The following is a 27737-nucleotide window of genomic DNA, read 5'->3' on the forward strand; positions in this document are numbered from 1 at the left end:
CCCTGATCTAAAGGAGGAGCAGAAAAGCAACAGCACCAGGTACAGACACACAGAGGAGATTGGGCAGAGCCTCTTTATTCTGCAGCAGCTGCTGTCTGAGCACCCACAGGGCTTAGGATGTGTCCATGGTTTGCACTGTCTCATCCAACACCTCGAGCTCCAGGTGTGCCACATTCTCTGTGAGAACAGCAGTTGTTCCTTTTTCACACTTGTACCTACCAAACCTAATAAAGAAATGGGGGAAAATTAATCTTGAAGATGGTACAGAGGAAAACCTGCATTTAAAATTCTAGAACTGATCAGCTTTAGAAGTTTCCTGTAAAAGTCCAAAGTAAAGAAACTGTGCTTACTGCAAAGTCTACATTGATTGCAATAAGTGACAGAGTTTCAGATAAACGAACAACTTCAGGAAACTCTTTACAACACTGCTGTGTAACTGGAAAATCAGCATGCTCTCAAAGTGGTGAGGAACATTTGTGCTAAAAACCAAAGACCAAACAATTTACTTATGTTTTGCAACTCTAGAATAATTCTACCAATGTATTAGCCTCTGTTCAGCTGCTGCTACAGCCACTCCTTTGTGCTGTTTAGTTAAAAGTCCTACAGACTGCAGATCACTGACAGAACTTGGTATTACTGAAAACAGGCTTTGCGAGGCAGAGCAGGGACCCCCAAGAGCTTTAGGATCGCTCACCTGTCCCCCTTCCTGTTGGCCACATCATATGGACGGAGGAAATCCAGCTTGTTCTTGCTGATGACACAGATGTCGATGTTGCTGCCAGAGCCCAAGTCGTTGAAGATGCCGGCTGCGATGGCATCTCGCACGAGCTGCTTGGCCTCCTCCTCCTGGGAAAGGTAAAAAGCTGTCACTGCCTCGGTGCTGGCATTTCCCAGGACACTGCGTCCCTGTGCCTGGAGGCTGAGCTTGGAACAATATATGATACACCAAACCCTTCAATCACCAGGTACCCCAGACAAAATACTGCACTTGGTTAGGTTTGTACCGCTTAAGTGAAACAAAAGAACTTTTGCTACAGCAATGGATATAACTAAGACACAGTTACTAGGAACTGGAGTGCAACAGTGCCCATGTTACACAACAGCATTCAGCGAGTATCTTTTACACAGAAACATTTAAAATGCATCAAAATATCCATTAGAATATTACACCAGATCAGATCACATTCAACTGGTGCTGCTGTGGAGGCCTTGGGAACACGAGCATTGATGGCACTGGCAGCCTCCCCCGGTCATTCCAGCAGCACTGGCTCCCTCTGCAGCTCCCAGGAATAGCTGGGGCTATTCCAAAGGAGCTGATGGAAAAAATACCCACACTCAGCTCAGCACTATCAGGAACCATCTGACATGGCCTCAGCCCTTGCTATAACCCAGGCTGGGGAGCATGAAGAAATGTTACACAAAAACAACTTTCTTGATGTGACATTTTAAATCGTGTCAAAGCCAAGGCCAGGCCTCTGTCAGTGCCCATGTGTGCCTGTCCCTGGGCCAAGGACACGTTTTCACTGACAGAGCCCCTCAGTCCAGCCTGTGCCCTGCAGCCTTCCCATGGCACCACAGGCCTTGGAGAGCCCTGACCAGTGAGGGGACATCCTGCACCCTCAGCCCCACTGACCCTGTGCCCCTGTCACCTGGCCAAAGGGTCAAAGTGCAAGGAAAACAGATTTGAGTCCATATAAATATATACATGGACATACGCATACATCATATATGACACAAATCTTTTCAGTAGCCTAGAAAGTACAAACCAGAGAATATAAGACCCGTTACTTTCTCTCAAAGGTGTGTTACATACCTGAAAACACTGACTAGAGCTGCCTGTTCCAGTAAAGAAATGGTAAGACTGGAGTACATCCACAGACACAGAGGTGTGGACTCGTTTTGTTCCCAGGTTGTGTGCAGCAGTGGCTGCTCAGCTCACCCAGCAGATCCTGCTGGAAAGTTGAGGCTCCCAGGCTCACTCCTCATTGCTTTGCTGCTATTTCACACCTTGGAATAATCTTCTGCCACCAGACACCAGGAACAAGAGATGGGGTCAACGCTGAATTTGATAAATGCAGCTTTTTCCAGTGTGGCTCATTTTCACAGCCTGTCTGTGCCAGGGCTCTGCCACGTGACAGCAGCAGTGCCAGGAGTGGCAGCTCCCGGCTGCAGCTGCTCCAGCCCAGAGTGCAGCTCAAGAGGAGCCCAAAATTAGCTCAGCTCCCACCCACCTGCCCGGGGCCTGCCCTGCACTCCCTGGTGCCCCTGTGAAGGGTGGGAATGACAGTATTCCTGTTCCAGCACCTGTAGGAGCAGGGCACAGCCTCCACTGAACTATAGAAAAAACAGCAATTCTTCCTTCACACCCAGTTTTACAACTATTACTCTTTATTAAAAAAAATTAAAATTGAATTACGCCTCATAACAAGCTGACTATAACAATACAGTCATGCTGCAAAAATAATTCCTGTAGCTTTCCTTCAGTGTTTTGGGCAATAAAATCCTGATAAGCAAGTAATTCCTCACTTAACTGACAGAAGCCTGTCAATGACTGTTGCAGACTAAGGTTATTTTAGTACTATAGTGAAAGTAAATAAACTAAAGAAGTATGTGTAGGTCTGTTTTAAGAACTAAGTGGTAGCAAAAGCAGAGTAATTTTAAGCTATATGAGTGTTAGGGTAAGAAAAGTAGCTTAGGAAAACTACAGCAGATTGGTGCAGTTTGTTCTACTCTTAATTTTATTCTTTGAAGTTAACACTGTAAATCTCACAGATTGCTCTAATTTAAATCTGATTTGCTTTTAAAAACGTACTCTATCACCCTACTGTTACCAAAATAGTTAAAAAAGTACCCAATAGCAGTCAGAAGAGCTGAGCTGTAACTGCACTGAGGCAGCCACGGCAGAGAGCCCAGGCTGTAACCTCAGCTCCTTCACTGATACAGTGCAGCTCAGTCTGTGAACATGGAATAATTGCCATTAGAAAATCCTGCCTCAGTGCTGCTCCCTGCTCCTCTTTTTACAATTTAGAAAGCTGAACAGAGTAGCCACAAGAAAAACTCAAAGTATTCCTTACAGAGATCCTCCATGGAGTTCAGCGAGGACTATTTACAGTCACAAAATAGGGGGTTAGCAAGAAAGTGCTGACACAGTCTCAAGTACAGGGCCCTCAATGAGTCACTGTAATAATTAATCTTAAAAAACCCTAAAAGTTCAGAGCATATAAAAGGAGCACTTCCTGCTTTATGGTTGCAAAGACCAAGCTAACTGGGAATATCCTCCTCTGGGGCCCCCACTGCTCCTTAAATGAGATTACAGCCGAGTGATGAACCGTACGGCAAGGCAGCGGTGACAAGCAGCACTTTATGGAGCGATCTGTCTGTCCCCATCACACAGGCCCCAATGTGTCCCTGGACTCCAATGTGCAGCTCCATTTACCTGCGTGTGACAAATGGGCAGCGCTTGGCAGAGGCGCAGCGAGGTCCAGCGCGCTGTAATGGTCAGCACAGCTGCGCTGTGGGACACAGCCCAGTTCATTACAGTGACCGGCAACGCGCCTTCCAAAGGGTGCCTGAGGAATAGGCAGTAAAGGCTAAAATAAATAACTCTGCGTGGAAGGCTAATCTGAAACACTGTTTGATAAATTATTTATAACACAGACAATTGTCTGCATTTAATATTGGTGCTACTGGTAGCATCTTTAAAAGATGATTTATGTGTTGTAATGCCATTAAGCTTTATATGGGCCCACTGCTGGCTATAAAGTCTGCTGAGATTTAGAGAATGAGTTTTAAACTGTCACTGCAACATCATAGTAGATAGAGCCTGTATTAAATCTTTACTTTAAACCTGTTATCTAGAGAGTTGCAGTTTGCAGACACTCAGAGCTGATGGATTACCTCTCACAGCTGCTCTGCCATGAGTCCCAAACAGCAACTTTTACACATTATTCTTGTATATGACTTGGATAACTTTCTCTTCTCACTTACGTGATTTCCAAATTTCAAGTGCTACTGAAAGAAAAAAGAGACTTTCCTACAGGAGATGAGGTTACTTCTACATTGTATTAATACCGTCTTCACTAATAACTGGTAAACAAGTTTATCATTATGCTCTAGCAGGAAAGAGAGCAGCTGGAATGGTTTTGTGAACATTATTTCCTCACATTTTGTAACTTCAAAAGTAAGTTAAACAGGAGATGTCCCTTACAGATTTTAAAACTTTAGAAATTACTGATTTTTTTTTTTTCTCTTACCAAAATAAAATTAATCCCTTCTTCAGGTCACCAGGATGCTGTTAGAGATGCAATACACAGTGCAGTTCTCCAAAGCAATTCTTAGAAAGATTTGAAATATAATGCACAATCAGCATAATATGAACATAAGCAAGTGTTTTTCTAAGAATAAACAAATGCAAATACTTATCATAACAGTCTTTTACAATGAGGTTTGTTCAAATACTATCATATAAAAAGTTGATACTACTTAAAGTGAGAATCCCCAAGACTTGTGTGGGAAGAGAAGGGAATAAAAAAAAAAAAAAAAAATCAGAAGCTTCAGGAAAGACAATGACAATAAAAAAATAAAGGAGTGTTGGGAATTTGGGGGTAAGAAGGCAATACTTCATGAAGGACATAAGCACCTACAGGAGCATAATGAGAGTCTGGAAGAGAATCAGCAGTGTAGAGGAGTGAGGGGCTGGGGTGGAGATCAGTCTGTAACTGAAGAGATGCTGAAGTCTGCTCTAAGTCCAAAGAGAAAAGCCTGAGAAGCAAAGGACTTTGTATTTCTTGTAAGGGAAGGCTGGAAGGCTCCAGCAGCAAGAATAGATGTGGTTTGGCTGTCAGGAAAGGGGATGGCATGTGTCATTTAAACCACTCAGATTTAACAAGTCTCCCCCCAAAAATCTGTGTTTCTAGTGCTGCCTCAGAATAAGAATGATACAACTTGTCTCTTTTTTTTTTTTTTTAATTAGATCTATGTGTTTTATGTTCGGGTTCATTGTGACTGAAGTGTCAGTAAATGTTTATTTTTCTAACCATTTTCTGCTAAGAACTTTCCAAATAAACTGCTCAGTAGTCCCTAATTATTATTCTCAGAGATAACAGTTTTTTCCCATTCTGAGAAAGCTGCCTGTGAGCACAAGCTCATCCCCACCCCCTCTCTGATATCATACACCACCAGTATAATAAACCACGTTAATATTTCATACCAGGGTGAAATATGCTGGAGTATCAATTCAACATCTGCTGTCTTTAGGGTACTGGCGTCCCGCAGAGACACTTTCAATTTGTAATTGAGTTCTATACTGAATTAATCAGCAGTTTATCTTTTTTAGTAAAATAATGTCTTCCCCACTAACCTGGATTTACATTAACAATTTATGTCAAATTACCTGCCAAGACAAGAAACTTATATGATTCGGAACTACTATTCAATACCATTAGTTGCTGTATGTCATTCCCTACACGGGGATTAGTACAATCCATATTTCCAATGGCACAGAATTAAATTACAAGCTCTTCTCACAACTATGGGATTTCTTTTAATACTATTCCCATTCTCTGAACTAAGAATGATTAAAAGAAATCGTTCAATCAATCACTTAGTAAAGTTCAAGGGTTTTTAGGGAAGTGATTCTCAGAATGGGAACTGGCATAACAGCACCAGAGCTGTAACTCCTGCCAGGCTGCAGCTCCTCCTCTGGCCCTGCTGTGATGCTCTACAGTAACACACCGACCCTTAGCCACCCACACATGCAAACCCTGCAAAAGACTATGGTTAAAGTTACTTTATGTTACTGCATATAAAAAGATAAGCAGTAACACATCTGGTTTCAAATAAAGCAAACCCTGCTCATCTTAATATTGCTTTACCGCTGATAAAAGGATGGAAGGGAATGAAGGTCAACATATCATTTGGAAAAGAAGCCTTGGGCCCTCTGGTAATATATCCTTCCTAATACACCAAAATGCTCCATAAAGCGCAGGCTGGCTCCCACCTCCTCCTCATTCTCTCTCACAGCAATTGCCCTCGGCCCCGCTGGCCCTCGCCGCGGGAGCAGCACTCGGGCTTTGTGCCATGTGAAATATTTTCCAGTACATTTTGCCTGTATTCCGCAGTTATGGGAGATATACAAACTGGAACAATTTAAACTGGAACACCTGCTCCTGAGAAATGCATCAAAAATAATTACCTGTCCTCCCCCTACCCTGTGCAGTGAAATGATCTCTTAACACTGAGCCCTGCTTCTGGCCAGCTTGTCTACACTATTATGGACAAAGTTTAAGTGTTACTTTCATAAAGGTGAAGAAATTGTTGCTCTTTGTCATGCAGCAAGGCCCAATTTACACAAAGGTAACATTTATTTCCCTTGATACAGTTTGCAATCAGCAAACTGGAAGGCAGCACTGCTGGGTATCTCTGGGAACTCGGGCTGGTGCTGCTGGCAGTGTCCCACCAACTTCAGCACACAAACTGGGCTTTCATTCATTCAGAAAGCACCCCACAAAAACACCTCTCCTGCAATCCCATCCATGCCAGAGCATACTTAGCTGGCATATTCCAAACCAGATTTCCTGTTTAATACTAGCTCCACAAAGGAAATTGATCCAGGGCACAGTTCTGTGAAAGATGATGAAAACAGTACAAACTGTCCAACATGTCAAGCAGAAACCAGGCTGCCACAGGATAATTGTGATCTAACCTAAGAATAAGAAACAGGTATGATAAGCCTTTATTTTCTGGCTGACTGTATGCACTAACACCTGATATTTACCCATGGAAATCCATGTCTCCAGGAGACACGAACACAGCTATGTCAGGAAAGCTGAAAACTGCAGTGCCACAAGCTCTGGCAGCAAGGAGTGGAGATATGCCACTAACAGCCTCAGTTCCTGTCACTGGATAATGAAATACACAGATACACAGGGCACAGAGACACAAAGTCCTGATTTTTGCTCACCAAGTCAGATTTCCCCCCCTCCCCATTTACTTAATTCCATATTTGACACCAACAGGCGTTCAAGTATCTCAGGCAGCCTCTCCAGCCTAACTCCCATAGTCTGGCTTGATCTCCATTGTCTGCTGCCAGAGTGGAGCCCACAAACCTCCCAGCAAGTGGTCACCATCCTGCGGAGTCATTAAAGCTGCGGTGTCAGCTGGCAGGATCAGCCGCGGCTGCCACACCTGAGCCCGAGCTGATCACCATCACTAATGAACACAGGGCTCATCTGCAGCCTGTCAGCGCTCCTGAGCCCCCGGCACAAAGACACGGGCGACAACACCGGGGAGACAACTATTGTTGAAGATTAGAGACTTTTGACAGATTCCAAAAATAGCTCAGTATTGTTGTCAGTAGTTAATAAACAAAAATAATTCTACCATATTGAGGGACAGTAGGAAATGTGAGCACAGGAACATTTGAGAGATCTATGTGTCAGCTGCTGAAAAATGGAAGAAAGTGACGTGTTACCATAATATTTTAGTGTGCCTGATGTATTTTTTTTTACTGAAATAAGAGGTGCACAGTGAAAGCTGCATTCAGGCTACTTTGCATTTCGATACTGCAAAGATCCCAGAGCATATGGAGCATCCTGAGGAAAACGCTCTCTGTGCCTCAGCTACTTCACTCAGGGATTAGGGGCTACTGAAAACCACTTCTCCCAAACCTGCCTGCCAAACTGCTCATCAGATTGCTCCCAGCCCATGTAGGGCCCACCCAAACAGGTGAGCCACAAAGCCCCCAGTGCAGAGCGGTCACTAAAGTACAGCAGGGGACCACCCCCCTCTGGTGGGCCGAGCTGCAGGTTTTGGGACAGCACAGCTGCTGCAGCACCAAGAGGGCCTGTGCTCCACGTAGAACACACTCAGAACAGTCCTCTCTTATTCATCTGTTCTTACCCTCCAGGGTATTTTTGTTTTCATCCAGTACCACTTGATTTCCTGCCACATTTAAGAAATGATACAATAAATGACTGTAAATACAATCTCACACATTTGTTGTGATCTAAAAATAATTATTGTGATCTGAGAAATAATTATTAAGTATCTTCCAGACTATCTCCTATCTCCTTTCTTCCAGCTGTTCTGCTCCTGAACTCACAACTCCACGATTTACTTGCTTTTCTTTGCAAAAGTTTTGTTTTCTGTAGCTTCTACTTCTCTTCCTTTTGGAGCCTCTTTTTAACAAACCTGGCTATTTTGATGAACTACAGAAAAGAAATTAAGTTACAAGAAGCCTTGCCTTGTTTAAACAGGAAGTCTACAACATAACCCCGCTGTGCATCAAGTAATTCTACAGACAAAATGCTTCTATTTTTCAAACACCAGAAATCAAATACCAGAAGAAAATATATCTCCCTCCCTATCTCCTGAGGAGTTCAATCACCACAGGATAGATAAACCCAGAATTCCAGCATTTAATACTGTAGGCATTTTTTTCCCAGCTCACAATGCTTTCCATATCCACTGACTCAAGAGTATTTCTTTGCTATTGTTTAACACCAGAAGGCACAAATGCATTTACAAAATGACTGTAAGGTTTAAAAATGTGGCAACTCTATTGAAAGAAAAATTGGCTGCAATGAGAGATCTGAGCTCCATTAGATGTGCTGTTCTTCCACTTACGTTTTTTAAGGTAGATCTATAGCTGCCCACATGACAGATTAATATTGTTCCGCAGTAGTTAGGTGCTTGGCATTACATTTTTGAAGCATCTAGAGGCCTTCAGGGCTGAAAGTGTTCCCATCCTCAGCGATCTATAATGGTTCCTCTAGAGGCCAGCACTCCTTCCCAACAAACCCTGCCTCCATAAATCAGGCTGCACAAGTGGCACTCAGGGACGTCACCATCCATCTCCACAGCTCCTCTGAAGGATGTTGGGTAAAGATCATCTCCCAGCACTGCAGCCAGGGAAAGGACCATCACAGTTGGCACTGATAAAGCATGTGCTACTTAAATCTGAAGACACACTAAGTCTATGGAAAAAAACACATCCTGCTGGTGTTAGCATGCCTCAGGCACTGGGAGAAGCTTCAGCAACTCATCTTCAAAAGGCAGAGAGCCAGGGCTCTAGAAACCTGCAAAAATTGGCTAAGCCTGCAGTCTTTTTTTATTTTATTATTTTTTTATTTTTTTTTTAGTTGAGCATCTTCAAAGTCTACGATTCTAACTGTAGGGCACAGCAGCTGCCACTGCAGATTTGATCCTCTCAGCTTTTGGCAGCTCTCAACTTGAAATTCTAGCAAAAGAATTTTTCAAGTTGCTATTATTGCCTGTCATGGATTTATAAATATTGTGCACTATCTGCTGTGGCATGGCTCTCCTGGGACACCAGTGCATGCCAAAAGCATAACAGAATGAAAAACAGTTCCTATTCTTCAAATAAATGCTAATTTTTTTTTAACTGTGCTCACACGATGCATTTGGTGATCAGCTTCAATAGTACAGAATATATATCAGAGGCAAAAAAGCTGATTGTCTTTTCCAGTAGTATTCAGCTGCTACTTTCATTAAGCTTGTTTAATTACATTCCAGATGCTAATTTGCAAGTTGATACCAGAGGGTGCAGGACAGTTTGCCTTTGAATCATTTTTCTGTGATGTGATGGTCTTGAAGCACACCACTACCCTCCAGTAGCCCTAGCAAGCTATTCTGACAATTAGTGCAAAAGAAAGGAGCATTGATCTTGACAGGAAAATAATAATTTTCTATGTATTTTATTAAATTAATCTCCAGCAATTTTATCTTCATTGCCATTTCATTGCAAGTTTTATGTAAAATATACATAGCATACTTCAGATTTAATTTGGATTAATTTCAATAGAAATATTTGTTATTTTATTAATTTACTGAAAAAAACCCCACTTTGACTTAGAATGTAAATACAAACTCACAAATACAAATATGAAGAGGAAGTGTTTAAGAATACAGTTGAGCTTTATCACATGAAACTTTGCTGGTTTGGTTAATACAATTCCTGAATTGTTATTAAATAACAGATTATCCAGGAAAGCCAAAGGAAGGGTTAAGGTGCACGCAAGTCTCAAAGATCTAAATATCTATTTCAACAAATTGGTAGGCTGCATTTCTACATGCTTGTTATAAGTGACTATCTGCTGCCACGTATGGTTGTGTGTGAAGACAGTTTAATGAGGATGACCTTTCTGAATAGGAAAATTTAGAGATTACCAGTTTTTGGTGTCTTTTTCGGTTGCTCTTACACAAGAAAGGACTTAAAATCCAAGCTTGAAAGCTCGCTGAGAATAAATGAAAATTTTACTTGCACAGCACAGCTCTTTGCCATTTGTATCTTGGAAAGAGGACTATTGTGCTGTAGCTGCTGCTTCCAGGGATTTGCAGTCCATGTTTTCAGTGGAATGGCACACATGCCAAGTGCACAATCACACAGGAGGCTGGAAAAGGAGACTCTCGTTCTTACAGCAGCACGAGGGGAGAGGGAAAAACAGAGTCTTCCTCTCTCTCTCAAGTGGCTCTATCAGCCATCTGGTGTGAGGATCCTTCCCAGAGACACTTGGGAGCCTATTAAACATATTTCAGTATTTCTGATAACAATTGTAAATATACTAGAGGCCGAAAGTCCAGTGTCTTCAGATGCTGCCCAAATCACAGGAATCCTGGTCCCACTGCGTGTCCTTAACTTTGCACACCTACAACTCTTGCTTACGTACTGACAGGAGAGGGGCCAGGCATAATTGGAAATCTGCTTATTACTAATGCTGAAGCAATTAACTAATGGCAAACTTCTCAAAACAAGGTGGGAAGGTGACTTTTATTAAAAATCTGCTGGAATTGCACACTGTGATTTGTCAGGAGATGTACCAAGGTACAACAGATCATCTCACATTTTAAACTTCATTTACAGGCTTTATAGAGGAAGTGTGGATTTATGGGACCATCACCTACAAACACAGTGCACTTGAAGTGGAGGAAATGACCCACAGAAATGAGGAGCTGCATTACAAAAATGAGGAGCATCTGAAAGACCTCTGCTGATAGTAAACTAACTTTCCTTTTCTACATCATTCAGTGATACTGAAGCGCTCCAAGCTTCATTTTATCTGCCTTTTAGGCTGAAATGACTGCAACTGTTAGTGTTACAAGAAATTTTTAATGGGTTCAATTTTCAATCTTGTGTTCAATTCTCATTTTTTCTTCACTGTGGAATTATTAATCAATTGGAATGAGAAGGAGCATTTTCAGAAAGTCCAAAGAGATTAATATGGTTTAAGAGGACTTGACATTCCTGAGGCATTTTATGAAATACAGTTACAGAAAACCCTGTAATTATTTTATAGTTAATTTCATCTGAACTCTCAGGGTTTATATTAGCAGTAGAATATAACCAAATGCAACAAATACTACAGAAAATACAAAAATAATGCACTGGATTCATTTGTAACTGAATAGCTTACTCTGATCTTATGACACTCTAGCTTTTAGCTCTCCTGAATGGTTTTTTATAACTACAATCAAGTATTTTCCATTTTTTATCAGCATCATCAGCAAAACACAACAATTATGAATCTTATGAGCTGATAATCAGCTTTTAAGCAGATATTAAAACTGAAAAAATAGTTCTGAATATACACAATCAATCAGAATTTTTTTTATGTACAACCTGGACACTTTTTGTTGCATTCTCTTTTCAAGACTGAGAGAGAAGGACAGACTGACAGAAAAGCAACAACACTGACTGTGTAAGGGCTGGTAAATTCCTGAAGTCAACTATAACCAGTAAGCTGTATGTTTTTAAAGCCTTCACCTACATTCAAATCACACATTTTCCCATATATAAATATACCTTTTTGCAAATTTATTTATTTTACCCATCAGTTTTTACAGTTTTGCAATAAACTGAACTTAGTACATTTTAAGTGCAGCTAAACTAGAGCAGATTTACCTTTTTAGAGTTTTAAACCTCCCGAATTCTTATGATCACGAGGATTGCTGAGGGAAGAAACACTGAGGTTTAAAATCCCAAGACTTACCTCCATGTCGGGTTTGTATTTATCTTCAAACACTGCCATGGCTGCGAGCGATCCAGAACCTGTGGTGACAACACCAGGACACCCCTTTAGCCAGCGCATTTAGGTATGGCAGTTTTTTTAGAGAAAAACACAGTACATCTCATCAGCACAAACCAAACTGAAGCCCACCTTAGCTTCCTCTGCACTGTACAGAAAGTCAGAACCCGGTTTAATCCTGGGGTACAGTTTGTGGGGACAGACTCGGCGCAGGCCCATCCTGACAGCCCTTCCTGCTTACGTTTTGAACGTGAGATACACAAACAAGGTAAGAAACAGAGTTAAAGGAATGCCGCAGTTTGCAGTCCCTACTCCTCCATCCCTCCTGCCCCACTTCTGTGCCTGCCCCTCTTAGAGGGGTGCTGGAATGAGGAGATGGCTCCCACCCTGAGGATGAGCAGCCCAGCAGCAGGAACAGGGCAGGGGGCTGCTGCCACCAGCCGATTTCCCCTGTAGTTAAATAGTTAATTGTGCTCCTGCTTTGTGCCATTCTTTTTACAATAATGAACAGTAACAGCTGAACAAAGTGCCAGAGACAAAACCATGAGTTTAACGTTCCTCTCCAGAAAGGACAAACTACAAATGCAGTGATGGAACAGGAGCCATCTCTGCCCAAAGCACTGAGACTGCAGAGTTATAAATGTGCTTTTCATGAATTAACACAAAAAGCAGGATGGTACTATTTGAAACTGTAAACTTGCTTTGTTCAGAAAGAGTGAGCCTTCACAGAGATTTTCTTGTCTGTCGGTGGCCCTACCCATATTTCAGAGAACACTACTTTTGGGGAGTGAATAAAGTTACCTGCAATTTTTTACTCCAATTAGAAGATTTTTTGGCATTTATTACTTTTTAACTTGTTTTGCATAGTGCTATCTGTTTAGCTGGGTCACAGAGAAAGCCATATTTCCTATTTAAAATGATTTGTGTATATCGCTTGACCACCTCAATGGTTTAGTGAAAGCAAAAGGCAGCGATTAAACAGTTTCAAATGAGGTGTCCTGCTGATTTTATCAAGTCTGCTGAATGTATAATGAAAAAGGAGAAGCTGACAGTGACACTGTTGAGAAAATACAGACTACCTTAGCTGAACCATTTAAGGAGGTCCAATTATAGATCAAATTTAAAGGGTTGAAACAGCAGATTTACAGACACAAATCAATGAACATGGTAATCCCGATGAATATGACAGATATTCCTGTTACAGAATATTGCTGTGGTTGAGGATCATTACCTTTACAGTACCAAATACATCACATCTAAAAGCAGTAGGACACTCTAAGTGTGTACTTGTATTACAGGCAATGACTATTCATTTACACCGTGGAGCAATACACAACTCCATTTTTTAAACGCTGAAACTGAGAATAAAGAAGATTTTTAAGCAACTAATAGCAAAACTGAACTGCTGATGCAAACAGTTGATATCACAGAACCAACCACAAATAAAAGGAATTTTACTGACCCTTCAAACAAGGTCAAAATAAAGTGTATGCCAAAACAAATAAAGGAACCTGAACAACAAAATAATAATTCTTCAGGGATGACATAGGAATATTTCTAATGAGAGGGGAAAAAAAATCTGGGCTATGGTCTCAAACCAAGCCCACATTCTTGCTATACCCAAATGATGGCCTACCATGAGCTGAGTGGGAATCCTCAAAGCTGGAAAACAACGCTATTCTTGGGGAAAGGTTGACAAAATCAGTAGACAAAGACTAGAAAATGTGCAAGAAATAAAGTATAAAATGTAATATCTGACCAAATTTACTACATTAGGTATTTAGCTAAGAAAAAGTGATCGTAATTTCTTAGAACTTCTACTGACAAATACAAAATTATTGATAACACAATTGCATACATGGCTCAGGCTGAATTCCTCCAGCTCCTTTTAAAAAGAACTTCCCAAAAGAAGCTGTGGGCAGGAAGTCAGTAACTTAAAGAAAAAAAAGAAAAAGAAAAAAGGAGGGGGAAATCTTATGTTATAGTACATGAAATCCTTTATACATAAAGAATTACACTTAATTATTTATCTCACTATGTTACCAAGACACAAATAAATGCCAAATCTACTATCAACCTTAAATAAATAAATCCAGACAGTCCTATAATGTAAATTTTCAAAGAGTTGTTTAAAGTCTTAACTTAATTAAACCTACATGTAGACATTTACAGCTGAAAACCAAGATCCTAAGGAGGTTCTGGCAGAACAGGAAGCTGGAAAAGCTGAATAGACTCACTTCTTTTTTTCTCTAGTGCTTATAAATCCTAAACAAGCTTGCATTTAAAAAACTGCCTTAGCAAAAGCTTCTCAGCACAGCTAAGCATTCTCTGAAAGAACATATTTTCCTGATCTTAAATAGCACAATGAAAATTCTTCACTGTTCCCAGCACCAGATGTAAGCCCCGTGTTTTCAGAAACACCAGTCATCGCACATATCTGAGTGTCTCCATCAAAACAAAGCATGTTTGACAACAGCAACAGGAACTGTTGTGGAAAACCCTCCTGGCATGCAGACATGCCCTGGAGCACAGAGCTGAGCAAAGCCCACCTGCACTGCCGGGACTGGCCTGGACATGCAGCCATGGACAGTCACTCCCGTGGTGAGAACTTCACTATCCCACTGCACCGACCTCCCTCTCCTTGTCAAATTCCACTCGCCATCCAAACAACCCCACAATGTTCCAACTACTCCAACTGCCTCATGAAAGCTGCATTGTGACAGGAGAGCAGGCAATAAAACTGGGAACTTAAGTAAACACTGCAAGTACGGTTTTCTTATTGCAGTTCCTATAAAAACACAGAAAACTTGAATATTAAGGGTCTACGGAGAACTTGTTTGTGTGTGGGGAAACAGCTGCTCTCTTGTCCGTGCACTCAGTGCCACCAATAATTCGTTTTTAACAAGCATGCTTTGCCTTTATGCAGAAACAAGCTTCACAATTCCCAAACATTAAGTCTGGAGAAGGATAAAATCCAAACACGACAAAACACCATCCATTAACTCAGGGTGGATTCCCCACCTCATGCACACGGTAACCAATTTAAGTCACTACCAGTTCAGATTCAGCAGCAATTCAACCTTAAATCCATTAAAACTCCAGGAAAGCCGTGTGATAGTGTGTCATTAAATAGTGTCTTTACCTGAGCTCAAAGTAACACCAAACCAGGTTTTTATTTTAGGTAAGATTTCAAAATAAGCTCTGCAGAAATAGGAAATTTTCTTTGTTGGATTTATTTTTTACACGTTTGAAGTTTATGTCTCTTCCGTATGTGAGCAATAAGAATAATTAAACAAAGGATAATTGGCAAAGTCATCATTTATTTGTATTATATAGGACTCAGGAAAAAAAAACCCTTTCAGATATTTAAAATCCACTAACTGCTAAAAATGCTTACATTTAACATCAAGTAAAAAATGCCATCTCAATTCCAAAGAATTTGCTTTGCATATATTTGCAGTAAGCAACATTCTAGAACCAAATATTCAGGAAGCATTAATCTAATAGCTACACACATAAAAATATTGATTGCAAACAAATTCTACAGAACTACAGAAGCTGAACTACTCAGAGGCAAATGCTTTCCAGTCTCCTGATTAGCATGAACCAGGTAAGTTATGAAATGATAAGAGAATTTACTGCTCTCTTCTTTAAGTAACATTGGTCATTTCCTGAATATTTACAACCAAGTTGTTAAGTTTTCTGCATGCAACTGTAATAAATTGACTTTAAAAATACCATCTGGTCTTCACTTGAGCAGTTGTACCACTTCAGTATTGATTTAAAGTGAAAGTTAATTATTGATACATAGCAAAAAAGTGCAGCTCACAATAAATTTCACTGCGAATTACAACTGGGGGAGCTTTTCTAAAGCAGATGCACTGGATCTTTTCAGCAGAACCTTCACTGAAGACAAGTTCTCATTGCCAAGTACAGTCCACCTCCTCACCCAAGGACCTGTTTGCTGCCACACCAGAGGATGTGCAAAGCTTTGAGAGCAACATTTAGCACTTCCTCATCCATCACTGCCAAGGCTCCCTGACAGGGCATTTATTCACAGGCACTCATTGTTATTCAATTTGCTGCTCATCCCAGGTAAGAATTCTGTGATCTCGGCAGCCCCTTGGATTGGGATCATTTTTCAGCGTGGCTCCTGGCTGGGGGCTGGCTCCCAGCAGTGGGAGTTCTTGCTCTGCAGCACGACACTGCCACTGCATGAAGAGCTGATTTATGAATATGAAGCACCACTGGCACCAGGGGAGCAGCTCCAGCCACGAGAGACTCCTGAACACTCTGCCTGCTTCCAAAAGCTCAACTACACACTTCAAGAGCTTTAATTTTATGCATGCATTTCATTATAGGCCTTGGCCAGAAGCTTTCCTAGACAAGCCAAGCAATCAGACAATCTTGCATCGTTTGCTGAAATCCAATTTTGTCCTTTGTCAGCATAAACAGTTTAATTTGATGTTCTCACTCCTGAGTAAGCACTGTGCACCTTTTAAATCTCTCTTGCAAGACAGGACACCACTCTGTCCATCCAGACAGATCACCATACCAAAATAAAACTCAACTTCTCAACCACATTTCCTATTTAATACTTCATTTCCAGAAGTTAACTGGCCAAACATACCTACCCTGTTTTAATAAACCACCTTTAGAATATATGGGGGAAAAAACCCGACCCAACAAACAACAGACTAGTCTAAATAAGACTGAAATACAATTCCAACTGCTATCTTTAATTTGACTTTTCATAGTTTTTCTGCTGTCTCGATTCTATCTTTCATCTAAATGCATTAGGTAATTTTTTTAGTAAAACATATCCTGGTCACTGGAAGAAGTGTCAGTGCACCAGGAGTGGGAAGGTGAAGGACCCTGATGCTGAGAAGGGCTTTGTCTGACAGCGTGGCCAAAAGCAAAGTGTGGGCGCCAGCCACACACCTGGTACTGCCCACAACACACCGAAATTTAAGCTACACGGAACTTAATCCTCTGATACTCTACTTCCCCCTCGTTTGAACTCAGCCTGCTACCACGCTATTTTCGTGAAGAGGAGCTGCCGGATTTCCCGACAGGCCACGATTTAAAGCTTTTAAAACTGAGGCAGGAAAGCCAGCATGTGCGGAGTGCAGAGTGTGTGTCGCTGTGTCGCGGTCCCACGGCCCCTCACGGTTCCCCTCACGACGGCCCCTCACGACGGCCCCTCACGGTTCCCCGGCCCCACAGCCCCGTGATGACGTCACGTGGCCGTGCCGCCGTGCCCGGCCCGCTGGCGCCCCCCAGCGGCCGCCCGGCCCGGCCCCGCTAATTGCGAGAGTTAATCACTACGGCCTCGCGACACCGCCACCCGTCCCGGCTAAAACAGCAACCTCCGCTACCTTCAGCAACAGCCTGAGCAGGTGTTATAGCCAAAGGTGCCAGTCAGAAACGGAAAATATTAATGAGAATCTATAAATGTGTATTTTCCCGCCACAGAAGCAGCACTAAAGCTGCACCAGGCACAGGCTAACTGATTTACTAATCCGATACGCTTGGTTTTCAGATCAGTTTTCTGATATATTTATTTGAACTTTCCTTTACACTTCCATGGCTCTACCAAACATAAGCTTCCATTTAAAATAATCCAAGTCTTCCAAAGAAAACACAAGTCCCCCAGGTGAAATTTATATGAACCTCTTGTTAGGACAATCTCCAAATCAAGTTTGTGAGGGTATTTTTTTTCTTTCAGCAAGATTTTGGGATTCCCACAATTCTCGTGATTTACGGTGCGGAACAGACACAGCAACATTCCAAATATCAGTTTCCCGGCAGCTGAGTTTTATCTCAGCCCATGTTTGTGACAAAACAGAACGGCGCACCTGCCTCATAAATACAACTTTATCTTTGTAGTCTAAGGCCACACAGCTCCCAGCAAACAATGGGATTTAACTAAGACCTCTTTAAGTACCAATGTGAACCGTGCCCTGGCCCCGCGGGAGCAGCACTCACCCATGGTGACGTAGGGCAGCTTGTCGGTCGATCCGTGGGGGTGGATGCTGTACAGGTGGGGGCCTGTGACATCCACTCCCCCCAGCACCAGCGCGGCACCGATGTAGCCCTGGTACCTGGGAGCAATGTTTGGCTGTGAGTCTGAAGCTGTTCAACACAATACAGGCATTTGGGAACTGCTCTGCAACCACCTGGGTACAGCTCTGTACTAAACAGGCTACTTTTACCAGCTGGCAGCAAGCAAAGAAATGTACTAAAATATGGCTTATATTTCAGTGTCCAGCAGACTTTTTGAGGCAATGATTCCGTTACAAATCAGAGGAAACTGTTTCACAAGCTTGCACATTTACTCTACTACTGGTCCAGCCCTCTCAACACAAGGATACACAGTAGTTTTCATGGATGCAACTGTGCATTCTATTTTTGTTGTGTGATCATTGCATTAATTCTCTAAAACACCACAGACTCCACTTCTCTTCCAGCTCAGTTAAGAAGCCCATGAAGCAAAGAGCAATTATGAAATCTTTCCTGAAGTCTCATTATGGAGGTTAAGCAAGCTGAGACAGGATGCTCCTTAAGCATTATTATTTGGGGGCTTTAATAAAAAACTGTTAATAAAGAAGAAATCCACTCAGTTACCTGAACAGCATCTGCTTGAGCATCCGATTGGCCGTGACAACTCGTGGGAGCCGTCCCGTGGACAGGGAGTGGAGCTCCAGGTTGGAGGAGATCAGCTGAGTTGTCATCTCAGTGTCTGCAGCTGTTCCAGCACCGCAGCAGCTGAGGAACATGATGAGCAAATGAGAAAAAGGAGACAGAAACCTCACGCAACTAGCAAAAATTTTCTCATTGTAAAATTGAGGGAATTAAGTTCTCACACAGAGAGCATGGAACAAGAGAGCCTGCTTAAGTGTAAATAGAATGCCATGAACCTTACTAACAAAATATCATTTTGAAACAGGGCTTAATATTTGCTGTTAGTAAAGAACACAGCTAAAAATCCCAGTACCGACATCATTATGCAATAACGCACACAATTAACAATTTACTGCCCAACAAAAATCCACAATACTTACTAGATATTAGGGGAAATGAAGTGTATTTTGGAACAGTTCTTGTCAGCAACAACCATCCCCTCAGTTGCTCTCGTATCCGCTCCGAGCACGATGCCATCCTGCAGGAAGAGAGAATGATTCCCAAAGCCGCGACTTCCGCAGGAGGCAGCTCGGGGCTTCGGGATGAGGCCGGGCACACCGGGGGTGACTCAGCAGCGCGGAGCCTCCGCCGCGGGCCCGGCCCGGCCTCACCCACCGCCCGCCTCACCTTGAAGATGACGCCGGCGATGGTGGTGCCGGTCTTGCGCGGCGCGGGCACCCGCAGCCCCTTCTTGACCAGCTCGGCCTCCAGCAGCGAGTTCCTGCAACACAGGGGGCGAGTGAGGCCGGGTGAAAGGCTCCCCCCGCCGTCCCCCGGCCCCGCGCCCCCCGGCCCTGTCCCGCTCCCGGCGCCGCCGCCTCACCGAGCGCAGTTGTCGAAGCTGAAGCCGCCGGCGGGCGCGCGCAGCACGGACACGGCCGCCATGTTCCGCCGGGCACGGGAGGGGCCGCGAGCGCTTCCGGGGCAGCGAAATGGCGGCGGGGCCGCGCGTGGAGGCCGGGGCGGCCGCGGGGGGGCGCTGAGGGGCGCGGCGCTGAGGGGCGCGGCCCGGGCCTGGAGTCCCGGCCGTGGAGACTGCGCGAGGCCGCAGCGGGGTTTGGGAGCCCAGCCGAAACCGACCTCAAACCGATCCAAAACCCACTGAAAACAGACCCCAAAACGGTCTCTGTATGTCACTAAAATTCATTTAGTGCTTTCTGAGTGAACTACGTCCAGCCTCCAGTTTAACTTTTCCTCCAGCGTCCCGACCCATTAAAGGAATGCTCAAATGTATCCACAGAGAGCAGAACTTCTGGCCACATCTGCAGAAAGGATGTGCTTTAAAGAGAGGCAGAGAGTGAGATGTTTCCAAAGTTCACACATAGTTTCTTTCTAGATATTACAAGTACCTGATATAAAAAGTCTTATTGATTAAAAAAAATAAAGTGCCATTTGTTCCAAACATTAAATATTAATTACTTAACACCCTTTCTCTTGCAGGAAAATGAACCTTGTGTCCCCTGTGTCCAACCAGATCTGCATGTCTGCACTGTCCCTCCTAATTATTGAAAAATTGCTGTTCTCCATCAGGATGTTCTGTGGATGAACAACAAAAATGGGGTGGGCAAATGTCTACTTTTTCCTCCAATGCTCAAAAATACTTGCCAATGGGAGAGAACAAAAACAGCCATGGGGAAGAAATCCAAACCCCAGCCTCTCTCCTGATTGTGCCAGTCTTGCAGAAAAAAGCCACCAGACCAGGCAAGACCATCCTTAAAGTAAACACACAAAGAACTTGCGCTCTGCACACTCTTCTCCCCGTCCTTCAGCCCTTGGGTAACTGAAATCCCATGTTCTTGTACACCAGTAAAGCTGGGAAGCTGTCTGACAGACAGAATATCCTACTGCCAGCTGCGCTTTTTTCATTCTAACACAGTTGTTTTTCTCTTCACTTGATAAAGTTAAAATAAATAGTCTCTGGGGTGAATACCAGGCATCAAAATTGGATTGGCATATAAACTGTGGAGCAGTTGGTGGTGGGGAGTCTGGGGAAAAGGAAACAGCAGGTTTTAGCTAGAGGGGACAACAGCTTTATTTCCCTTTTGGTCCTTGACAACTAAGCAGATGTCCTACAATTATTGTTTTACCTTCTAGAAATATAGTGCCTTTTCCCATCCTCCCAGGTACGCACACGACTGACCCTTCTACAGATGTGCAGGTACATCTCCCTGCTTCAAAGCCATCTTGGTGCATCACTAGCTCCATCTATTGCTGGGTAATGGCTGGCTGAGAGTCAAACAAATCCTTGTTTCTCCCTCAGCTTTCTGGGATACCTATTTCCAGTCCCATTAATGAAGATACAACTGATAGTCTAAAGAATAAGATCCTCTCTGATCATCTGACATGGGCTTTTTCACACCTGTTCTATTCTAAACTTTGCATATGGGTTGATATCCACTGTAGACACAGGTGTCTGTTCATGTCCTTGAGAGCCCTTTGGAGCAGATGTCCTTAAACCTTGACAGCAGTGATGGGTAATTGGAGGTGTCCCTGGGCACCCCCTCTGTCACTGGGCACTCACTGTGCAGGGCTGGAGGATGGCACCATTCTGAAGAGCTTGGGAAGTCCAAAAGTATGCAGGAGAATAAATGCTGGGGAAGAGAGTGCCAGGTTCAATTAATTATTAAGGTTCTGGTCCCATCTATAAAGAAATGCTTGTTATACATTTGGGAACACCTAGGGCTGCACACCTCAGAGCTCACCTTAACTTACAATAAACTCTCAAGCCTGAAAAACGCAAACGTTTCTATTTTTTTTAAAAGAAGTCCTGAAATCTGTTTCTAGCCTTAACAAAGCTGCAATCCAGGTTTATCATCCTACAAGACATCTGACAGGGAAATTAAATAGCACTCCAGACACATTTTTTAAAACTTACTTGGGATAGGACAAATGTTTAGTGTTATCTCAGCAGGTGGGCATTGGAGCTGAGGTCTGTCTTCACTGTGTGTGTGTAATGTATAAACTCACAGGTATTTTGGTGTCTGCACTGACACCTGCCTGGTTTCCCAGTTTTGTGTTCAGTGCCTTCTCAAAGTGTGAATGACAAATGGCATCTTAAATTCTTGGACCTTTTGAAGAGACATTGGGTAACTTGGAATGTTCAACAAAATCTTTAGTATGGTTTTCCTCTATGAAGCTTGCACCTGCTCTTGCAGTATGAGAGGCAAACACTCTGTTTCTGGGTAACGAGGAAATCACCATGTAATTTTTTGCTCTCTAGAATAAGGGAGTTAGAAAAAGTCAAGTCTTACCAGGTGAGGCTGGACTCTATACCACCCACCCAGCCCTGCCCAGGACAGGTTTTTCATTCCAGCTGGTCAGAGGCAATGCAAACTAGCCAGGAGCTGAAAGCACTGACCACTCATCACGGCTGTGTCTGGTGCATATGCCAACATATTCCTGGCTGGTGTGTGTTCCTAACTCCCAAACTAGCCAGCAGCTCCTGTAACGTCCCAAGGCAAACTTGTGTTAGGAGTGGAGCCAGGCAGGGAGATAATCGCTGAACTGGAGAATAAATGCACCATGTGTCTCTCCTGTTCCAAACCACTCTCATTTCAAACATCTCGCCTCAACAACGATCTGTTAACGAGCTGCAAGCCAAGAATCTGTCAGAAGAATTTAAATACAATTCTGACAAGATCCGAACTAGATAGACTCAAACTTTACGAACCTATGGTTAAACTAAAGCTAATTGAGTAAATGTTTACCCAGGTCGGGACAGAAGGTGAGCTTACTGGGATCTTCTTCATTGTAACTGAAACTTCCAAAAGCAGTTTTAAATTCATTAGAATTTAAATAAATATTTAAATTCATTAGAGGAAATAGAGTGTTGTCTTGAGTCCCAGAGGGTGCCTTCATTACTTTGAAAACTGAAAGAAGAGGCTGAAGCTGGAGCAGAGTGGTGCAGGCAAGGGGATGATGTAGTGAAATGTAGAGGAAGTTCCAAGGAGCTTCTGAAAGAGCCATTTTCTGAATGGGAATGGCTTCTGGCAGAGGTGTGTGAGAACAGACTGTCTCCCTCCATGGGACAGGATGTCAGTAAAAGGGGTGTGAGGAGGGGGATTCCCAATCCGGCTTGGGAATATACACTGGAGTTGACTGAACTCCAAAACTGTGGAGACACCCAGGGCTCAGCTGGACACAATGTGCTTCCTCTTTCTTAACATCTGTGTTCTGTAAACTGATATGGAGCTGCTAATGCCAGTTGTTTGTAGATCCTCCTGTCTTGTGACTGACGTGATTAAACCCAGTAAAGAGATGGTTTCTCTACTGCCAGGCTCCTGCAGAGAAAACTTGGGCCATCTGCTTAATGGTCTGTTGCGTTTCTGGCCGCTGGTGCTGTCGCAGTGGCTGGAGCGCTGCTGTTGTGCAACAGCCACGTATGGAAATCTTTATCCTTTAATGTGAAAAATGGGAAAGACAGATGCAATCTGGGTTTAATATTGTTCTTGTATGTTTTCCTCTCATCTCTCAGGAGCTCTCTTATTGCTGCCTTTCCTCACTCTGAGTGCCAGAGCTCCTCTTTCTACTTGATAAAGTAGGCCCAGTCACTGTCCCACAAATCCAGATCCCTGGCTGAGGGTGCTCCTCAGGACCTCCAGAGGATATAAACCATCTCCCCATGATGGTTGTGACCTCAGCCTGTGCATATTGACACCTCGCATTTTGCAGAGTTTTTGCTAGCTGTGATTCCAGGTTCAAGTAGATGCACAGTGGATGTCTGGTTAAACCAGCAAAACCCCTTTATTAGAAAACTATGGAAAAAAGGTATCAGAAAGATTTAGTGTTTCAAAGAGGATCAGAACCAAATGTCCTGTCTTGCTGGTAGGAGGATGGGACATTTAGAAGTAGTTAGTAGCTTGAGGAAAAAAAAACACCAAAAAGATGAGAAATACAGGCAGCTCCTATTTTTTCTATTAAGTTTCTGGGCTACACAGATTTGTTATAAATGATGGCACTAAATAACCAGCCATGCCCAAGCCCCTTGAAAGGCTCTGTAATATCAGCAGCTGATGTCCCACTGCGCAGGGACACAATTGGGTCTGTTCCTCCAGACAATGCACCTGTCACTGGGAAACAGAAAGCTGGCAATTAGCAGGGAGGCTCTGTGTTGGGCTTTCATCCCAGACAATGAGAAGGGCCTGGAAGGTGAGATTAAGGCTGGCATGTCCACATGAGATTGCTGAAACAAACCTCACTGAGATCTGGGGGCATTTAAGAAGCAAAAACAAAAAAATAAAACCCAGGTTAAATCTAACTCTACAAACAAGTTAGAAAGCAAAATAGCACTGAAACAGGATCCTTTGCATTAGAAATGTAAGTCTGGGGTTGCAGAGGAAACTTTCTTCTCAGCTGAGATGTCTTGTCAGTGTATCATAGGAAATTAAACCAAGTGGGGGTCTGCACCCAAGAGCTGCAGAGTTCTGGCAGCTCTGCATTGCTGTGCCAGGACCAGGACTAAGCAGCAGCCTCCACAGACAAGATTTCTTACCTAACTAATGCAAGTTCCATGCCTGGGGACACCATACCTTGCACGCTGAATGTTTAAAGGTCTCCCAAATTACTGGCCCTACAGAGGCCCTGAAAGCAGCACAGCAGCAATGCACTGACACCAGTAGTGTCAGTGACTGCTTGTGGCCAGTCCTGAACCTGGAAGGGAGCAGCTGTTAGAAAGGAACTCACTTGGTCAGGAAGTCTCAAGCATTTTTTTCTCCTGGAGAAGGTGTTCTTCCAACACACAGGAATCAGGAAAGCTGGAGGAAAATTGGGATAATCTTTTCCTTGCTATCAGCTCCGTCTCCCCAGCGATGTAATTTAGGATTTCCACATGCCATAAAGCAGTGTCCAGTGATTAAGCCCATGCTGTGCTTTGAGCAGGGCTCCCACTGCAGAGCTCTGCACATCCCTGCTCACCAGCAGCTGAGGTGTGATTGCTGTGCTGAGGGCAGGTCACCTGCTGCTGACAGGGGCACGGGGGAGTGAGGGCTGCAGGGAGAACTGCAGGTGCTGGTACAGGCAGGCTCCTGAGACCTCTATGGGTCACTCTGTCCCCTTGGGGAGGTATTGCTCTGCCTGTGACCTTGTGCCCTCTCCTCTCAGCTTCCTGGGGGACATATCCATCACCTATCAGGCTCTAGATGGGAAGCCTGTAGCATCAGGAAGTTTGGTCAACCCTGATGTGACAGACTTGAAAGGAGGAGGGGGAGAAGAAACTAAGAGAATTAGACAAATAAAGGCATTGCCAAACATGCGGGTGTCCGGCCATAAAATCACATCAGTGCAGACCTCCAGTGTTCAGGGTGAGGAACTTGTTTGGATACCTGAAGAAATAGCTTGCCCCTGCTGAGCTGTGAATGGGAAATGGCACCTGCCATCCCAAGTCCAAACTGTGCTCTTGACAACTCCTGCATGGCCAGTCAGCGGTTGCTGTGCAGGTACAGACCAGTTTTCCAGGTAAGGTGAGTGTGGAGGTCAGGTGGTGACACTGTGCCTTTGTCCAGAGGGGCTGGGACACTTGTCTTGATTTTTCCAGGCACTGCTGCTTCTGATAACTTGATCCATGTGAGAGTGGTACCGTGTGTTAAGAGCTTGCTTGGAGTGACAGAGATGGGATGTCCTGCACTGACGGCTCCCTGGGAGCAGGAACAGTGGGAAGCTGTGCCATGACCGGAGCACTGCAGTGCAGGGTTAATTGCTTCCTGAATGCTGGTGAATCTTCTTTTGGGAGTGCTGGCATGGAGAATCCGCAGCAGCACAAGCCAGCAGCAGCTTGTGAAACATTCAGATGTGTGATATGGCATTTGTGTGACACACTTTAACAGCACCAGTACTGGGGAGGGAGGTAAGTCTGCATCTCTTCTACTGGTGGCTCCTGAGTCAGCCCTGGGCAAACCCTGCCTTTGGTCAAAACTGATTCTGATGAAAGTTTGGCTGACACTAAACTCAGTGAGGAGGAGTTGGGTTAGAGAGAGTGTCAGTTCTGAGCAGTAAACAGCAGGACAAAAAAAGACTGGAGGAGAATAACGTGTCCAACTGGGCTAGGGGAATGCTGTTTTGAAGGATAGCTCTGCAAGGGACAGGCATGCACATGACTGAGTGATCTCTGACACGCTCCGTGCTTTGTTCCATTTCTCAGTGCATCTTGCTCAGACACATGGCTTCTACTCCATTTGGCAAATATTTGATTTATAAAGATTAACATGTTGCTCGCCCATGTGCTGGGAAGCTCTTCCAAGGGTTGTGTGAAAGATGTGCCTTGAGGGTGGCAGCTCAGGGTTTACTCACTGCGAAGGAAACGTTTCTTAAAATGCACCTGAGCTGATTTTTTAAATTGACTGAGTGTAAACAGAACTGCAACCTATTTCAAACCAAGCTAACCCAGAGTGACAGCATCACCCAAATGGCACAACACAACTTGCCCTTTGCTCAGTTGCTTGTTAGAGAGATTTACCAGCATTAAAAGTGCCTTGGGATTTTGCCATCCAACCATCCCGAGGTCGTACGTCTGCTTGCCAAGGTCTTCATCTGCTGGATAGACACCTCTTAACTCTAAGAACTCTGTCATTTCCAGTTTATGTTAAAATGTATGAATGAAGGTGATTCCAGAAACTGCAGTTGCCCTAAGGAGACAGCTGACTGGCTTTGTGGGAATTAGGGCTGATACAATGAGGAACTGCCAGCACTGATGGCAATGAATCTGCTCCATGGCAAGGAGCAAACAGTTGGCAGTGCCCATGTATGCATAGAAATTGTCTGGAGAGCCGGGAGGTCCAAAGGAACCACAGTTCCTAGGCTCTGCTCTTTGGGGCCTTTTCAGTGTGAATTTAGGTGAAAACACAGTGAGATGCCAACTGTTGGTTTCCACTTGCTGGCTGTGACCTTTCCTCTGAAAAGCCAGAGTGATGCTCTCTTGCCAGGGTCTCTAGAGCCATCCTTGATGACAGCCAAAGCATCAAGTTTTATTTGAAAGTCCAGTGTATACTTAAGGAAATTAGTTCATGTTTAAATCCAGGTAACTGGTGTAGGTGAGGTTGGAAACTTGGGTGGCATTCAGTGATCACAGGGAACTTCTCTTTACCTCTCTACATGTGCACAGGGGAAGGTTTATTTGTATATAGAAAGAAGAATGAGGCTGAGGACTTGATCCGTTTTCTAATGCTACCAGAAAACCGTATTTTATGCTTTTACAAAAGGTGATTCATTCTGTCTAAGACACAGGAACAAAGACCACAGTTTTGCTGTCTGCCCAGAAATTCTAACTCTCATTAAACCTAAATCCAGCCCTAAATTTGAAATAATTTTGCAGTTTCCCTCTGAAGATCTTTGGCATAAAGTTGAGCTCTGCCTCATGCCCTTTGCTCCCTCCATTACCAAGGGAAGCAGGATCCAGGTTTGGCAAAACCACGGTGAGCAGCAGAGCCTTGTGCAGCGCTGCCTTGTTGTTGGCAGGCCTTTGGCGCTCTGTGCCATGCTGCCCAGGACTGCCAGGCCATTTCCCAACTGGCAGCACTGACTAAACAGCCCAGAGCAGCTGCCTCCAAGGTCCATTCTTCTGCGGGAGATTTATTGTCGAGAGTAGAGGCGTTGGGATGGGAAAATTGCCTTCATTCCCAGGCAAAGATCCTGAAGAACAAAAGCCAGTTGCTGGTGAATCCATGGTGTGATTCAAGCATTTACTGGGACGGGAGGAGTGGGAACTGTGTGACTGTTGCTGTAGAAAAAGTGAGTGGGCATCAACCAAAGGTGCAGCTCTGTCTGGTGAGGTGGGGAGTGCCACAGCCATGGGGGTGACCTGGACCCTCCAGCCTTGGCATTCTCCCCTGGGCGGCTTCAGACCCCGGTGTGAGGAAACACCAGAATGCTGAAGCTGCTGGGTGAGGACATTGCACCAGGAACCCACTGGACATCTCTAGACCTGTCCTTCTTCACCTGCACTCCTGGCATTTTTGGGCTCTTGCTGCTGTGAGGATCCCTAGTCACTCCCCCAATCCCTGATTTCTTTGCCATGAT

The 27737-nt window shown here is 43.9% G+C and overlaps 1 protein-coding gene across 1 annotated transcript; it reads right to left on the reverse strand.

Annotated features, from left to right (window-relative positions):
- Positions 1-54: 54 nt before the first annotated feature.
- On the reverse strand, positions 55-19753 carry PSMB7 (proteasome 20S subunit beta 7). The gene is made up of 8 exons (XM_086858568.1): positions 19552-19753; positions 19356-19449; positions 19109-19206; positions 18672-18812; positions 18033-18148; positions 12009-12067; positions 695-846; positions 55-224 (listed from the first exon to the last, which is right to left on the reverse strand). The coding sequence occupies exons 1-8, from the start codon at positions 19611-19613 to the stop codon at positions 113-115; spliced, it is 834 nt and encodes a 277-aa protein (XP_086714694.1). The 5' UTR covers positions 19614-19753; the 3' UTR covers positions 55-112.
- Between the last annotated feature and the right edge of the window lie 7984 nt (positions 19754-27737).

The sequence above is a fragment of the Cyanistes caeruleus genome, chromosome 20, assembly GCF_971803275.1.
Source record: "Cyanistes caeruleus chromosome 20, bCyaCae1.hap1.1, whole genome shotgun sequence".
Classification (NCBI taxonomy): domain Eukaryota; kingdom Metazoa; phylum Chordata; class Aves; order Passeriformes; family Paridae; genus Cyanistes; species Cyanistes caeruleus.